Here is an 18,075-nt window from a genome sequence, read left to right on the forward strand (position 1 = left end):
CTTTTGAAATGTGTTTCAACGTTTCCTTTTTTTAGAAGTGCCATACTTGCATGACATACCGTATTTGACGGCATATAAGACGCACTTTTATTCCTAAATTTGGTCTCAAAAAAGTTACCTGCATCTTATACGTGAAGGACACAGGTTAACTTTCAATACTGAATGCTATTTTTAGCCCGGATAAAGGTCTAGACACACATAACTTTCTACATCTACATGTGTGTGGCCTTCTAAATAAGGGTGTGTCTTATATGCCGTCAAATACGGTATATAGCATACGCATTTTGAATTCACCATTGTAAAGAAAACTCTCCTTCTCATTCTGTTTTAAGATTGTATGTCTTTCTTTTCTTAACACTTATTTTCGACTTTGTACCCCTCTCACAGATTACTGTTTTTACTACAAAAACACAAGTAACACAAAATTGTCAAATTGAATGTTTGAAGAACTTTAATGGCTGCTAGACCATAGAGCATGGACATATTTAATGCAGTGAGCAGCGAACATACATGAACTGCTGACTCTAAACCGACGTATGTACTTAAGCATCATTGTGCGTTTCCAATGAGGTACATGTGTCGTTTACACATTTATTGAATCATGTGCTTAAGAAAGCACAGTTGCATCAACTGTGAAAAGCCAATTCTCCAGTCTAGCTGGCATCGGTGTTCTGTAGATATGTTCCTTTTAGTATGTGCGTCTTAGGTTTTAGACAGGCGGTCACCCCAAAATATCTTCATGGTCCACCAGTCAATCGCGATCGACTTAACGCCCATGCCTGGTGTAAAGGATAATTATATTTTTTTACAAAAGAATATTTAAATGTACTAATGTGCTATGCAAAACATATAATGCTGCTTAGATGAATATCTGAAATTAAAAAATTAATTAATAATTGCTTTGGCATTAAAAGCTTTCAGGATATTTATAATTTGTTGTAATTTCTATAGTAAACAGTATTACTGACTTATGAATGTAGCTAAACACTAATTATTAAAGGAATTATATATGGCTTATGTAATTATTATAAAATATAATTTTTAAACATTTTAGCTGGATGTTGAAGCTTCATTTGTGACAAGTAAGGATATCCAAGCTTTGATTGAACAACTTTTGAAATTTAGTTGGCCTGCTGAAAAGGGTAATATAAAGATACCTTTTCCTTGTATGACATATGCAGATGCCTTATCCTTATATGGTACTGATAAACCAGATCTACGGTATGAAATGAAGGTAAATTTTATAAACAGAGAAAATATGTGTATTGTGATCATAACTGATTATCATATGATTATTTTGATATTATTTTGTAAGTATTATTATAATCATAAAAGATAACTAAACAATCACCAAATTTTATAGTGTTAAAGTATTTTGTTTTTGTTGTTTTATATTGGTATACGGTTGATCTTTACATGATGGTAACTTGGCGTTTTTTTGGCGAAAATTTGGCGACCAACTCTCCTACAGCAACCCTCTATTTTTTTTTCCCGACGCCATTTTGTCTTCACGAAGTAAAGACATGTTTCTTTTCTTTTTATCTACTGAACACTTCTTCCAACAATCTACTAGCCGAATTACACTTATGCTAGAAATTTTATCTAACAAAACTGTTTAATCATGACAAATATTCACTGCAAAATTGGGAAAAAGTGCACAATACCATACTCCTTACGCGTTTTTCAAAATAACACATACACATAAACCATGTACACGCCGACTTATTTTTACTTAAAAAAACATCCCAGAATTTCACAAAAATGGCATTGTGCACACTCTTCACTATATCCATGTACACTGCTTTTTTCTCATAAATTAGAAAAATTTCATGAAAATACATGACAATTTTCTCAATCTTTAAACCCGGTAAAAAGAACATATATGAAATTACCTGATCGCGAAAAAGTATTTACCCTTTTCAAATATGAACATTTCCACATATAAAATAAATAAAATATCTAAAAACTTTTACCTCTAAATCATCTATTACATTATACACGTCACCAACGAATTCATACCGCAACCATTACAAATACTTAGTGTCAGATATTTAAATTATTTCCATGCACATTTACTTCAACTAAAACGTATACCAAATTCCTACAAACATAAAATTCACAAAATAACTATCATTTAATTAAAATATCACTAAACCATGTACACATCGACTTATTTTTACTTAAAAAAACATCCCAGAATTGCACAAAAATGGCATTGCGCACACTCTTCACTATATCCATGTACACTGCTTTTTTCTCATAAATTAGAAAAATTTCACGAAAATACATGACAATTTTCTCAATCTTTAAACCCGGTAAAAAGAACATATATGAAATTACCTGATCGCGAAAAAGTATTTACCCTTTCCAAATATGAACATTTCCACATATAAAATAAATAAAATATCCAAAAACTTTTACCTTTAAATCATCTATTACATTATACACGTCACCAACGAATTCATACCGCAACCATTACAAATACTTAGTGTCAGATATTTAAATTATTTCCATGCACGTTTACTTCAACTAAAACGTATACCAAATTCCTACAAACATAAAATTCACAAAATAACTATCATTTAATTCAAATATAATTAAATTCAAAAACACTACTTAAAATATAAATGAGCACATACATTAAATTAATACATACATAAATACCCATTTCGAATTCACTTTAGTTACGGCCATGGGATCCAAAAATTCACGAACACTGTTTCACACAACACAGAATAAAGCCAAATACAAAATTTCCAGATTTTTTCCCAATTTCCCCCCTTTTCCGATTAAAGAACCGTAATTCGTCCATTAATATCACATGACATATCCCATGATCTCTCATTTCCCTCACACAAAATAATGCGTAATCGGAACTGAGTACTGCTCACATTGTTACCAAAGTCCCAGGTAGTAACCTTTATCGCCTCCAAAATGTCGCCAAACTACAAGTTACCATATTGTAAAGATCAACCTGGTATACAAAATAATTTTGCGGTATGCTTTTTAATTAGTTGAGAAGTAAAAATGAATGAAAATCACATATTAGTATAGATATTAAATAAATCTCGTATTATGTCCTTAGGTATTTCTGATCTCCTCCCTTCACTGTAATATATAACTGATTTTATTCCTGCTTTTTAAATCTATGAATGTGTTCCATATTTCTTCTCTTGTATCTTAATTTCTTATATTCTTTTCATGGATCTAATTTTTCTATATTAGTTCTAAAGATGTAAGGCTATTAGATTTTTTAGCACCCAGAATTTTCTTTATATACCTAAAAATGTATAGAGAGAAATAGTTTTTGGTTTTTATTATAACTATTTTTATATTGTAAAAAATTTAATCTGTGCTTTTTCTATTATATGTATCTTTAACAAAAAATTTATTTCTGGTAATTTTTGTATTATCTCATTGATTGTAAAAACTGACTACCATCAAACCATAAAAGTTGGTAGAAATTCCACCTAAGTTGTCAGAAATCTAAAGGAACTAATGCCTCTTTATTTAATAAACAATCAAATTTCAAAGCACTTCGTTTTCTGTGCTCTGTAAAAAGCCTTTTGATGGTTCCTACTATTTTGTTAGGCCATCTGATTTTTCTAAATGTTTTGTTAGAACAGGTAACTGTTATATTGTCGGTTTGTTGGCTATATTCAACTGATTGTGTACATTGATACACACTTTTTTGAAGATGGAATCCCAAAACTTTGAAAATAATCTGCAGTTTGTTATTCTGTAGGAGGCAGGTCCCAAATTTTAATCATTTATTAAATGCAAGGAAAAAATACCGCAATAACAGTTATTTATATCTTTGTACATAAAAACTAAAGGTGAAAAATTGAGAAACAGTTTTGGGTTACATCAAATGGAAGTGCAGATGTTAAGAATGTGTTGCTAAATCACACTTACCTATGACTGTGTTAAACCAGACTGCTTGACTACAGTTTTGCAACTGATGGGAAAATATGCAAGTAACTTATTTATGTAGTTTTCAAATTCTCTTGGCTTAGGTAAATTCATGACTTAAATATATTTTTAAATATGTAAGATGTTAATAAAATTGCTATTATTACTAATTTCTCCTGCCATCATTAAGATTTCATATATGTATCATTTAAATTTATTTTGTTTGCATATAAATTTAAAATTTATGTTCATTTTCAAAAGCAGTATTTTCAGCATTGTATAGTGTTTTATGCTTTAGAATAGGAAATTTAGCTTTTTATTCTTATTTTAAAACAGCAATTTGAAGTTAAAGAAAATTTTAAAGATATTTTCAGTAATTTGCAAATTATTTGATTTTCTTTATGTTGTCTCACATTTTTAGGACTGAAATACTTTTTGACTAATTTTTATTACATATATAATAATTCTTAACATTAAAGAAAAGACTTAAATTTTGGCAATCTACAAGGGATGTTTTTTAAGTAAGGGCTGTTTGAAAATAAAAACGAAATGAAAGAAAATTTTTGAAAACCAAACTTATTTTCTGATTCTACATACATTTTCTCTATTTTCAGCATAGATGCCAAATTTTGTGTAAACGCTTATTATACTTTAGAGCTAAATTGTGAATACCCTCTTCATAGAAACCTGCCTCTTGCTCTGATAACCAAGAGGTCACTGCCCCAATTATCACATATTCATCATCATTGTAATGGTTGCCGCCAAGATGATGTTTGAGACAGCAGAAAGGATGAAAAATTGCTCGCCGCAAGTTTTGGGCTGTAGGGGTGGTTGTCCAAAACATCACAGCCAAAAGAATCCAATAAAGCTTGGGTCTGAGCTGTGGTGTAAAGCCTGGCATTGTCATGGAGTAGCAAAATTCCCTTTGTCAGCATGCCATGTCTTTTGCCTTGAATAGTTCTGCATAGCTTTCGCAGGGTTTGGCCATAGGCTACGGAATTAATAGTATTTCTGCATTGTATGAAGTCAATCAACAAAACACCATGCCTTTCCCAAAACATGGGCACCATGATCTTGCGCCAGGACAAAGTCTGGCTTTGACCCTTACAGAAGAGTGTGTGTATCTCCACTCCATGCTCTGTTGCTTCCATTCAGGCATGACATGTGAGACCCATATTTTGGCTTCCATTATGATCCAATTCATCAGGGCATCACCTTCATTATAACGAGTAAAAAAATTCAGCAAACATTTAAATCTTTTGTTTTTGTGGTCCTCTGGTAGGAGTTTAGGGATCTAGCGGGAGCACAGTTTTTTAAACCTTAACTTTCCAGAAACAATTTTATACAGCACTGACTTAGACACTTCAGGAAATTCATTTGAAAGAGTGCTTATGGTGAAGTGAATTTTCTCTTCAACTGAAGCCACCATATTGTCTGTGATCACAGATGGACGGTTGGAGCAAGACTCATCATGGATGTGGTCGTGGCCAGCTTTGAAGTCTCTGACCCACTTAGCGTTTTGCCTTCACTCATGGCAGTAGTTCTGTAAACTTCACAAATCTGCTGGTGAATGTCTGCAGCAGACCGGTTTCATGCTGACAAAAAAACATATCACTGATCGTACCTCCCACGGAAGTGATTCGATAATCTTGAACATTTTAAGGATGCAGAACAGACCAAACAAATTACCTACACAGCTGCAACCAAGCACAGTTGTTTCCAAGGAATGCTGGAACACGACGCAAGCACTCATTGTGGCATTGTTTACACCTATTAGTGTATACAATAAAACAACCCTTACTTTAAAAACACGCTGTTTATCTTTTTACTGAGTTAATATACTATTTTATTTTCTATATTTCTGTTCTTTCTCAGCACAGAGCAATGCTTGTCATATATATTAAAATCTAGTAAAGTCATTAATAATATATAAATGTCTCAAATGTATAAAACTGAAATTTAATTCATATTCTCTAACATCTTACTGACAAATGACAGCAAATTTAACACTGCTTTCTTTTGCTGATTATGTCAAATGTTCATTAAATGAATGTCTTTCCTTGATGTAAGTAAACCTTTTGATAAGATGTTAATTATTATTCAGAATTATTCTAAAAAATTATATATAGAATTAACTTAAAATTAGGTGAAAAAGCAACTTTGGCATAGATTTTGAATAAAATACGATCAGTTTCAAGGATAATGAGACAGAGTTACTCTTTTTCTTTAAGGGGTGATGCCTAGTTTAAAATTTTGTGTTGCCATGTTTATCTTTGATTTGAAGCTACTCTTTCTTTATAAACTATGTAAACAATGATTAAATTTAAGTTCATTAAGTAAAGAATCAAGTGGGAATAAACAATAGTTTTCACAAGTGTTAAAAAATGGGTAATATAAACTTGGAACTAAAAAGTTATTCGGAAGATTAGCAGTAAAATAAAATTGCAATCAAAATTTACAGCTCTCTGAATAGGGATGGGAGGAAACTTGTCATCAAACAAGTTATCAAGAAATTCACATGTCATCAAACAAATTAAATTATATAGCATTTCCATCTGTTATTTTTTGTAGTAATAAAAGACCTATAGGATAATCTTTGGTTGAAGAGTAGCAAGTGTGCTTCAGTTTATCAGCTCTAACTTCAGGCCTTCTATAATTCATATTCGGTTTTCATTAATGAAAAGAAAGGTCAGATGATGAATTATTAATTTTCATTCATAATATATATATATGTGTGTATTTATCTGCATATTTAATATTTAAATTTATTTGTGTTTAAAACTCTCTGCCTTATCCATGTAAATAAATGCTGTTTTCAAATTAATGGGTTTTCTAAATTTAAAATATAATTCTAACTTTAATGCATGTGTTAAGGTATCACATTAGTAAATTTTGGTTAGAATTAACAATTTTATATTTAAATTAATCCAAAAATGCCATTAGAAGGAATTTTAGTGACTGTGTTTGTATAATTTCCTTATTTTATTCCAAATTTTAAGGTTCTTCAAAACTGTGTAACAATAAGTAAATCAGAAAATAATTATTAAATATTTTTATCAAAAAATATTTTTTTTCAGTGCTCGTGTATAATCCCTTGACTATGAAACTGTGTTTATAATTGAAATATAGTTTTATGACTTAAAAAAACAAGCCCTGGTGGAAATTTGCCTAAAATTTTTTCTTTAATAATAATAATATGATGCATTTACTTCATTTTTTTTTTTTCAGATCTGTTTAAAACTGTATGTATATAATTATATACTATTTCTAGTTATGTAATTTGACTAGCCATTTAAAGAATTCTGGTCTTCAGTTAGCTTCCCAAGCTAATGATGATCCTGACTACATTATTTCTTCTATTGTCGTACCTGGTGGATCAGTAAGTACCAATATAAATTTTGCTTTTAATGATAAAATAATGCTTTGATTGCATGTATTATTTAGCTTTTCTAAGTCATTTCTTTGTGAAAATGTGAAAGAAAAGTGGAAGATAACAATAGCTCCATACTCCTGAACTTTTATGCCATTTTGATATTCTGGTATTACTTTTGAACATTTCTGAAATGATTAAATATCTTAATGCTTTTTCATTGTGATTAAATTTCAGATTGATTTGGACAGAAAATTTTTATATGCCTTAAAGTAATAGACTTAATTTATATTTTTAACTTAAAATAAAAAGGTAGAAAAACCTGCAGTAAAAAAATTCAAAAAATTATGAATGAATTGAATGGAGTGTGGCAGCTGCAGGTGAGGTGATCTACAACTCGCTGCAACACTTTTGGTGTTTTAATGGAGGATTTCTCATGGCAACATCTATGGGCCGAATCAGAAGTGCAATGCAAGAGGCTGCTTGGCCTCAGAAACAGAACTTGAGTTTGTGACATGGGAGTGGAGTTCTCTACCGCTAGGGCAAAGGAGCTCTTGTGCTCTAGATTCAAGAATTCTGACTGTTTCAAATTTGCAAGTATTGAGTGGCTCCACAAATGCGGTAAGAGTAATTCAGTACTTTTAGACAAAGATAGGTCAAAAATACAAAAACAAAACAAACATCGAAATTTGTAACCGCAAATGCTACATTCATGAATTAAAAGATTTTGTTTGCAAAGAATTGCATTGGACAGTGCAGATCATTATTAAGGGCATTCATGTTGCAAGAATAATATGTATGTGTGTAATAATTCTGAAATAATACATATGAAATAGTTGATACGCTGCCCTTTACTAGTGATATGGCAGCAAATGAACATGAGTGATCTGCAATGTGATTATATTGTGAATAGTTCCTAAATAAGTGTTCCTCTGCCAAATGTTTGCACATTTTTACTACAGATTGTGTGAAACTGGATCCTTCAATATGAACAGCTGCTGTGGTCAAAAACAAATGACATATACATTTGCTATGGAAGAAGCAATCATAGGACAAACTGAAAACAATCTATATGTAAGTTCATCAGTGAATTCATATCGCTCAATTCAGCATGTGGCAAATATTACAGGAGGGGATCTAATATGATCTTCACATGTAAATTAGCCCAATCATTTAAGCAGAAGAATGGCCTTAGTGTTTGGAATTCATATGCCTGCTTTAGCAAAAATGTATCACATAGACAGATTTTCCAGCATATCTTCTTTTCATTTCTGAGGTACCTTCCCATATGAGAGTGTCATTAATGTTTATTTTGTGCATGTGCCACAGGCTACATGATGTGTAGCAGCTGTTCAGGATAAATGTCTGAGTGCGTTGATAGGTATATATATATCAACCATACTTTTTTATGTCTTAACTAAATAGGCATAGCTGTGATATAATCCTGGAGGCATCTTCCCAGAATTACTACATGATCTTTGTTGAAATAAAATGGGCCTTTGGTAGTAAGTTAAGAAGGTGTTAAAGATAAAATATCTAAAATTCTTAAATCATCAACTAAGATAATGTTGTACCGCTAAACCCATTGATGCATATGAATATGAGACAAGAAATGTGAGACCTAGGAGAAGAAACATTTTATTAGGAACTTACCCTGAATCAGAAGCCAGATGCTGAAATAATCATCTCAAAATTTTACATGTGAATTAAACGTTTATTTTACTTCTTGATATATTATTCTTGATTATATATTTAGAAAACACAAAAAGTGTGCCAGATCTCCTGAGACATGGTCCTTTCACATTATCACATGATATGACAAAATACACATACACTGCTGTCGAGTACACTGGAACAAGATAATCTTAGAACATCCTTCAAGAGTTGTCTTAAAGGATGTATTAACTCCATTTTGTATTTATGCATCACTTTGTTAATCGTATGATTATGATTAACAAAGCGATGCATAAATACAAAATGGAGGTTTGCCTGCACAATCTTCCTGCATTTGTGTACTGGTGCATATATTTTCAGTATGATTGGAAGTGGCTATATTGCACAATGTTTCACCATAAATGTCTGAGCTGGCATTTTTGGACATTTTTGCATCATCTATATCTTCAATTTAACACAAGTAGTTATCAGAGATTTCTGCAGAATAGAGGCAGATGGCTCTCAAGTGCTTTGTCAAGTCAATAAAAATAAACCAAACCAAATCTAGAAAAGGTTCTGCTTGATCCCAGAAGCAGGCTACTGTTGCAAGATATGTGACAGACTCAGGGGCAGCTCGTGGCTAAAATTAGTGGGGGTGCTGTTCCAAACAAATTTGTTTTAAAATTGTCTAAAAGGAAACAAACATGTATAAAAAGAAAATTTATTTTGAAACTTCATTAAATCTTACAAGAAAAAAATTAAACATTAATTACTTTAACCAAAATTGTTACAGTTCAATCTTTGTCTATTTATTTAAAAATGAAATCCATTCTTTTTGTTTTAATTTGCGCGAAAAGATCAATAATTTTCTCCTTGAAGTCTGGATGACAACTGAAGAAATTTTTCTTTATTGAAAGCGAGCCCACCAGCGGCCGAGTGGTAAAGTCGCTGAACACTGGTAGTTTGGTCCGAGGTTCAAATGCCGCGAACGGGCTGGCTGCATGGGTGTTTTCGTGGTTTTCCCCATATGTAATGTGTATACGAGCCAGTTTCCTTTAGAAAGTCCTTCACGAAGGCATCCCTCCCCTTAGGCAGATAGCACTCGAGGCTTTGCCGTAATTAAATAACCTAAACCTTTATTGAAAGCAATGCAAGTGCATTTAGTCTTTCTGAATTCCTAGTGCTTCTTAGAAAAGTTTTCGTTCTTTTTAGTGTTGAAAAGCAGCGTTCTGCCTCTGATGATAGAATCTTAAGAGAAAGGTAGTCATGGAAACTCTCAAGAGAATTTTTATCAGTTTTGTAATTTCACTAAGAACATCATCTAGATTATTTTCGAAGATAAATTTCAGTAGCTCAATTAATTTGCAGTATTCATGGATATCACACCTACAATAAAATACTTTTAGTTCAGTTTCAAGTTTTTCTTTGTCGATCATTGGATATGCTTCAGTGGTCAGTACTATTTCTTCTGTAGAATGTTCATTCCTAAAACTAGTGAAGCATTTCTTGTTTAACAATTTAGCAGCTGCTAAGTGTTTAGTGGAAGTATAAAGTCACGTATTTCTTTAGCTTCTGCCATCAATGTCTTTGAAAAATTCTCACAGTACTTTGAGTTTCTTAATTCTAAAATAGCAGTTTTGAAATTTGTTATATACACACTAATTTCTCTGGATTGCAATAAGTTGTATATTATTTCAACATGAGGCATCTGATAAAAAAGCTATAACCACAAAACTTGAAATTATCATCATTTAGATATTTTAAAATTCCTGTTGCTTTTGCAATAGTTTGATCTGGTTTTGATGTTGATTGAATTTCAGTAAGGTAATTTTTTAAAGGTTGCAAATTTTCATGAACTCTGTTTGTGGTCCATATGATGAAGTTCCACTTGTAGAGGAATACCGCACGCACGGAGTAAAAATAAATCAACGTTTCCAACAAAATGCCTGAATTTCGGCACAGCAAGAGTGACAATGCTCTTCTCTCTACCCGGCTCGCTTGCTGCTTTCTGTGTGTGTGTGCAGAACAGCCAAACACCACATCACTGGAACTGTGAAGAGCGCAGTTCCAAACAAATAATTTCGTACCTTTTTCACAAAGTAGGGGATGGCTACTGACATTAAGCTTAAGGATTATGTATTATAAAAGTATAAAGAAAGAATTAAAAACTAAAATGCATACTACATTAAATATTAAAAGTCATAATAAGTGGAAATAGGGGCAGCTGCAGTTCCACAGTGCTTATTACGAGCCGCCACTGGACAGACTACTGCTGCATAATATTCCTGCATTTTCTTACCAATGCATGTGGTTTTAGCATGATTGGGTGACTGTGCATTTCAACTTGGATTTGTGGAAGTATATTTCGACAATACCTTTTCTGCATAATAGGTTAGCCAGAAAGACTAGTCATTTGGTTATTATAATCAATCAATTCATCTGCTACTGATTTCTACCTATCAGGAAATCTCAAAAGTCTTATGTATGAAAATACAATAGCTTCAGACTCTCATCTTGTCATAAGAACAGTAATCTACAAGAAGCATGGCTTTGAACATATTTTCTAATCAAAACATCAAGAATACATTGCTAATGGATTGAACTTTAACCCTCTGAGCGTTATGACCGGATTTATCCAGTCATCAGAAATTTTGCTGCTTGCATCAGAAATATTAGCTTATAATTTAAGATATTTTGCTTTCTTACTTTCTTTAATAATGTAAATATCATCTTAATGAATATAAGTTTATGAAAATGCAGACTAAAATAAGTAATTATACAAACTAAATTAATAAATGCTGTTTAAATACTGGTCCTCATGACGGATCTAAAATCCTGTGCCACTCAGAGGGTTAAGCAATTGCCATAGCTGCTAACACTCCGAGTTTTTCGGCATATCTCCCACTCTCCGAATAGATTACCAAATCTCCCAGTTTTAATTTTTAGCATATACTAATGAAAATGTTTTTCAGAACTAAAAGTAAATTGTATTAATGAAACTTAAATTATGCCAGTTTCATTTTTCTATACCTAATGATCTTCAGCATAAATTTTCTTGTTAAATTTTATTAGATCCAAATTGTTTTAATCTACTGTATACATTTATAGAGCTTTATATTAAAATTCACCCAAATATAATTTCATTTTCACTGTGTTTAAAAGTATTTTCATAAATTAAAGCTTCCATTCCCTGCTCAGAATTTTCTTAATATAAATGTGTAAGAAATTTACAAGATGAAATAAGCCAGAGAACATAAAATTTAGAATATATAAATAAATATTAATATATTTTGCATCATAATCATGTTATAAATAGTTGAGTAAATTGAATCATGCATTATAATGTGAGTTTAAATCAATTTTGAGTTCTTTTAAAATGGTGCTGCACAAAAACCTCAGGAAAACTCCATATTTTTGTTGCAAGAACTTCCCAGTAACCTTCATATTTCAGAATTGGCAGCTGGGTTGGAATAGCCATTAAGCAGTGTATGCATGTGGTCAGAGTATCGAGGAAAGGGATCACCAAAAAATTTCCTATTGCCGTTTTTACCATAGAATGCATGGTGCAGCTACACCAAAACTGAGAGAGCTAAGAAATGAAGCAAAAACTGCCTTAAACATATGTGGGGGCACCAAAATCTTTTAGAGCTTTAAAAATCTTATTCCAGCTTTGGTTGGCAGCTATGAGCATCTCTGAAGTTATGATATATTACACTAGTTATCGTAAATTAAGGAAAAATCACAAAAATAGTGATAACTCCTTCAAAAATAAGCCAAACCATGTAAAATTTGAATATGTTGCCAAGTAAGAGTAGCTGAGTAAAACTGTGATATGCAAATTAGTGGCGCTGCTTTCGGAATATGTCATATGCGAGAAGAATAAAAGTCCATGTTTGAGAGCAAGCCCACATATTTCACTGTGATAGTGGCATCAGAAATCTGAGATAGCCAATTCGTAACGATGACATCCAGGCATCATTTCCCTGCAGAACTACGATGGAAAGCCATTGGGAGACTAGAGGTAGAATAAAGTCAAGCAGAAGTTGCCAGATGGCTAAATGTGAGTCCTTCTGTGGTTCATAGACGTCACAGCATAGGAGGCACGACAACATGTCCATGGGACGCTTGATCAGTGGAGGGCTGTTCTCTTTACGGATGAGTCCAGGTTTAGTCTAGAAAGCGATAGTAGGCGTTATTTGATATGGAGAGAACCTAGAACCCGTTATCATCCGTCAAACATCCGTGAAAGAGATGCATACGGAAGAGGCAGTGTCTGTGTTTGGGGTGGCATATCTTTGGGTGGACGCATAGACCTCCATGTCTTTCTAAGGGGAACCGTGAATGCTCAGATTTATAGAGATGACATCCTTGAAGTTTATGTGTGCCCATATGCTGGGGCAATAGGTGAATCTTTCCTGTTACAGGACGACAACGCAAGACCACACAGGGCTCGCATCGTAGATGATTATCTTCAACAGGAAACAATTATGCGCATGGACTGGCCAGCTCGATCCCCGGACTTGAATCCTATCAAGCATGTTTGGGATGCTTTAGGGAGACGTCTAGACTCATCCGTCCCCTCAAGTCCTTGTCACGCTTGCAACTGCTTTGCAAGAGCAATGGTTCTCGCTTCCTATGGAACTGATAGACTGCATAATTGAAAGCATCACACATCGCTGTATGTGCTGTATTGCTTCTAGAGGCGATCATATTCCATATTGAAGGTACTTTTCCTATAGCAAACTGACACCTTCAATTTGTTCATTTTATACATGTGCTAATTTCTATGCTACAGTATTTGTCGGGTAATTTCTTTTTATGTTATTTGATACCTTACTATGTGTTGTATATTGTGGGTAAGTTTCATTAAATTCTACATGTAACTTTTTCAGTAATCGGGATTTTTGTGATTTTTCCTTAACTTATGATAACCAGTGTATTTTCATTCTTGCGCTTCTGGCATATTCAGGTTATGTTTATGGTCTCTTCTAAAAATTCATTGTTTTCATTTTGTGATCTATGTATAAAATGTGTCTGTGATATTTTAAATCGCCTCGTATAATTTGACTGAGTTATGTATGTGTGAATAATCATTATTTTGTTTTGCCATTACTTAATGAGCTGAAATGTGATCTTGAAAGATATATGAATTTATGATTTTCAATATAATTCCTTTTTGTTACTCCTTATTTGAGGAAAATATTTTTTCCTTATATATTATAATATTGTGACGTCGTGGATGCTTCAGTGAAACCGGAATCAACACTGGTATTGGTGATGCATCACTTTTTAATAACACAACATATCACAGATACAACATTAATACATTTAGAAAACTTTAGTAGATATCCGAGCTGGTGACACGATCAGAGACGGTAACGAAGATGGTACTCGTCATCACTCGACAAAGTCTCCACACCTCAGCTCGCTGGCGGAGCTTCCCAAACTCTTCTCTGACAGGCGTCTCAACAGAAGTCTCATCTCTTTATGCATGCGTATTCCTCAGTTAAGTCGTTGCCATTCACAGTTCTTTAAAATAGGCGTTAAAATGAATTACAGTACTCGTAATGTGAGGAGTTTGCTAACGACGTTCTCTCTAGTCAAGAGCATCATAGGTCTTTCTAGTAGAGTTCAAGAGCGTTCTTTACAGACTAACTCCTTCCACCTCCAGATTTTGTTTTCGTCGGACACAGAGGAAACAAAACTTTTTTTTTTAAGTTCCTACGGGATATAATACAAGTTCAGGCAGGCGTTCACTACAAACAAACACCTTCCGCCTCCAGTTTTTGTTTCTCCGGACACAGGAGAAGTAAACCTTCACAGTTCACGGTTTCAATAGATTGTTCAACATTTTACCAGTTAATTTTAAACTACACTGTTACAAAGGCTCTCCACTCTCATAACCAGGCCATCATAAAAAAAAAAAAAAAAAAAAAAAAAAAAACATTTAAAAATACACATACAATATATGAAAAACCAAAACAAAAAGTTTTGTCTTTAAGAATAAAGCTAACAATTTACTATATAGTATGAATTTAAAAAAAAAATACAATATACATAATCAAATAACAAGACAACTTAAAAGAAATGATAACTAGTCTATTTAACTGGCATGTACAGAGTTTCTACTTAAGCAGTCTACATTTAAGTTGTCACTTCCCTTTTTATGATGTATCGTAAAATTATAAGATTGCAAGGCTAAGGCCCAGCGTAATAATCGACCATTTCTACCTGCATTATTTTTTTAGCCATACTAGTAGATTATGGTCCGTTTGAATTGAAAATTTAGTCTGTTCATCTATATACCCTTTCAATTTTTTTATTCCATACAGAATTGCGGCACACTCTTTTTCAGTGGTCGAATACTTCCGCTCACTATCAGTAAATTTTTTACTGAGATACAATATGGGATGTTCTTCTCCTTTATCATCCTTTTGGGCTAAAACAACACCATATCCTTGATCTGATGCATCTGTCTGTAGTATAAATGGTTTAGAAAAATCGGGTGCATGTAGCACAGGCCTACTAGACAGCTTTTCTTTTAACGATTTGAATGATTTATTACATTCATCATTCCAAACAATTTTACCCTTTTTCTTATTCCCTTTTAACAAATCTGTCAAAGGTGCGGCTATAGCAGAAAACATAGGTATATATTGTCTGTAGTATCCAGCTAACCCTAAAAAAGCTCTAATCTCAGTTTTAGTTGTGGGAACAGGAAAATTTTGAACCGCCTCGATTTTTAGTTCAGCTGGAGAACGTTTTCCTCGACCTACTATGTGACCGAGATATTGCACTTCTTGTGCAAACTTGCACTTAGAGGGTTTAATAGTTAAATTGGCTTTTCTTATTCTTTCTAAAATTTCATGTAAATGTTGTAAATGTTCCTCCCACATTTCAGAAAAAATAGCAATATCATCTAAATAAGGGGTCGCATATTTCTCACTTCCGCACAATATTTCGCTCATCATTTTACTGAAATAATAAGGAGCATTTTTAAGCCCAAATGGCATGCGCAAAGGCCTATAAACACCAAAATTTGTAGCAAATGCAGCAATTTTCTGCGCTCTAGGGGTCAGCGGAATTTGCCAATAACCTTTAGTTAAGTCTATCAAGGTGATAAATTTGGCTACTGCAACAGTTTCAACACGTTGCTCTATATTGGGGATCGGATAGAACTCAGTACGCGTTATTTCGTTTAACTTTCTGTAATCAATACACGGCCTAGGATCCCTACCTGGTGCTTCAACAAGGATCATGGGTGAAGTATACTCAGAGGGTCCTGGTTCAATAATCTTGTATTTTAACATTTTTTCAATCTCGACTTTAAGAATTTCGTTCTGTCGATTTGTCATTCTATAAGGCTTATGCTGTACTCGTTTGTCACTGATTAGTTCGATATCATGTTCGACTAAATTTGTTTTCCCTGAAATATTCGAAAATATAGCAGAAAACTTTACCAACAATTTTCCCAACTGCAGGATTTGTTCATCACTAAGTCTTTCTTTAAGATTATCTTTTGCTATTATTTCATTAAAATCAAACACATTGGGGTCGGTTAACATATAAGGAAAATCCTCCTCTAATTCCGAGGGTTCAACTATCTCCTCGTTGTCAAGGAGCACCATATTCAAAAATTCAGGTCTCTTATGATAATGTTTTAACATATTGATGTGATACACTTTATTCCCTTCCTGATTCCCTTCAAAACTAACCACATAGTTTGTTTCTGATAATCTTTTCTCTATTTTCTCCGGCCCTTTCCATTGAGGAGCGAGTTTATGGGGTTGGTTCACTGCTAATACTAATACAGAATCTCCTTGCTGGAATTCCCTTTTCACGGCATTTTTGTCATACCATTTCTTCCTTTTTTCTCTCACCTCTTCCATTTTCTCTGTAGCTAATTCTCTACTTTTCTTTAACCTATTGATTAATTCGAAAACATATTCTATTACGGTATCTTCTTTTTCCTGAGGATCTAACCATTTCTCATACAATAATGCGACAGGTGTTCTGAGGTTGGTCCCGTACACTAACTCAGCTGGACTAAATCCTGTACTATCATGCGTTACTGTCCGCAGGGCAAAGAGAGCGGCAGGTAATTGTACTTCCCAATTTGGGGCAGCTTCAATACATAATACCTTTAAGACCCTTTTTATTGACCTATGGAACCGTTCTGTAGGATTGCTCCGGGGGTGGTAAACCGAACTTCTGGAAATTTTTATACCAAACCTCTTCAAAAATTCAACGGTTAAGCGACTCATGAAAGATTTTCCTTGATCAGTTTGAACCTCCCTTGGAAAACCCATCCGACTAAATACCTGCAAGAGTGCACTTACAACAGATTTCGACGTTATATCCGGTACCGGGACGGCCTCAGGATATTTAGATGCTAAGCACATAACTGTAATAAGATATTTATTACCTTCAGTAGATGTAAGCATAGGCCCGCAAGCATCTACATTAACCTTACTAAAGACTTCCGATATCATAGGTACTATTACCAACGGTGCCTTCTTTTTGTCACTTGCTTTTCCTACACGTTGACAGGAGTCGCATGTTTTAATGAATTCCTCAATGTCTTTATAACAATTTGGCCAGAAAAAATGTCTTAGTAACCGGTCTTTTGTTTTCAGAACTCCTAAGTGACCTGAAGTTCCTTCATGACAAATTGCTTTAATTTGCTCTCTGAGGTTTTCTGGAACAACAATTAAATGTTCTTCTCCTCCTAACTTATTTACCTTCTTTTTTACTAAAACCCCATTTTTAATCCCATAACTTGTTTTACTTCCGCTTTTTACTAGTTCTAATGAAGGGGCAAGTTCTTTACTTTTTTGTTGTTCATCAATGAAAGTACTTGAGTCAATTTGAATTGCAGGACTTGTGGGGACACAAAGGTCGACAGGAGGTAATATCTCTCTGTTTTCAGACCTCTCATGAGCATTTCCTCCTCTTCCAATTCTAACTCATTCTGCTCAGAATTTTGATTCGTCTCACTTAAATTTTCCGCTTCCTTTAATTGTCGTGCTTGAGATCGAGTAACGACCGCATTAACATTACCGACATACGACGAATAATTTTTCTCAGTTCCTCTGAGAAGAGCCGCTGTCTGGTTGCCTAATATATATCGCCCTTGGTCT

At 33.5% G+C, this 18,075-nt stretch overlaps 1 protein-coding gene across 3 annotated transcripts in view; it reads left to right on the forward strand.

Moving 5' to 3' along the window:
• The window catches only part of AspRS-m (aspartyl-tRNA synthetase, mitochondrial), a 141,842-nt gene that overhangs the window by 69,187 nt on the left and 54,580 nt on the right, over window positions 1-18,075 (forward strand). For all 3 annotated transcript variants that reach the window (XM_035369315.2, XM_085818214.1, XM_035369314.2), the window contains exons 9-10: window positions 1,055-1,234; window positions 7,184-7,291. In XM_035369315.2, coding sequence (XP_035225206.2) covers window positions 1,055-1,234; window positions 7,184-7,291 — 288 coding nt within the window. The remainder of the gene's footprint in view (window positions 1-1,054; window positions 1,235-7,183; window positions 7,292-18,075) is intronic.

Source organism: Stegodyphus dumicola, chromosome 1 (genome assembly GCF_044657685.1).
Source record: "Stegodyphus dumicola isolate Sdum_Otavi_A_Nest chromosome 1, ASM4465768v1".
Lineage (NCBI taxonomy): Eukaryota > Metazoa > Arthropoda > Arachnida > Araneae > Eresidae > Stegodyphus > Stegodyphus dumicola.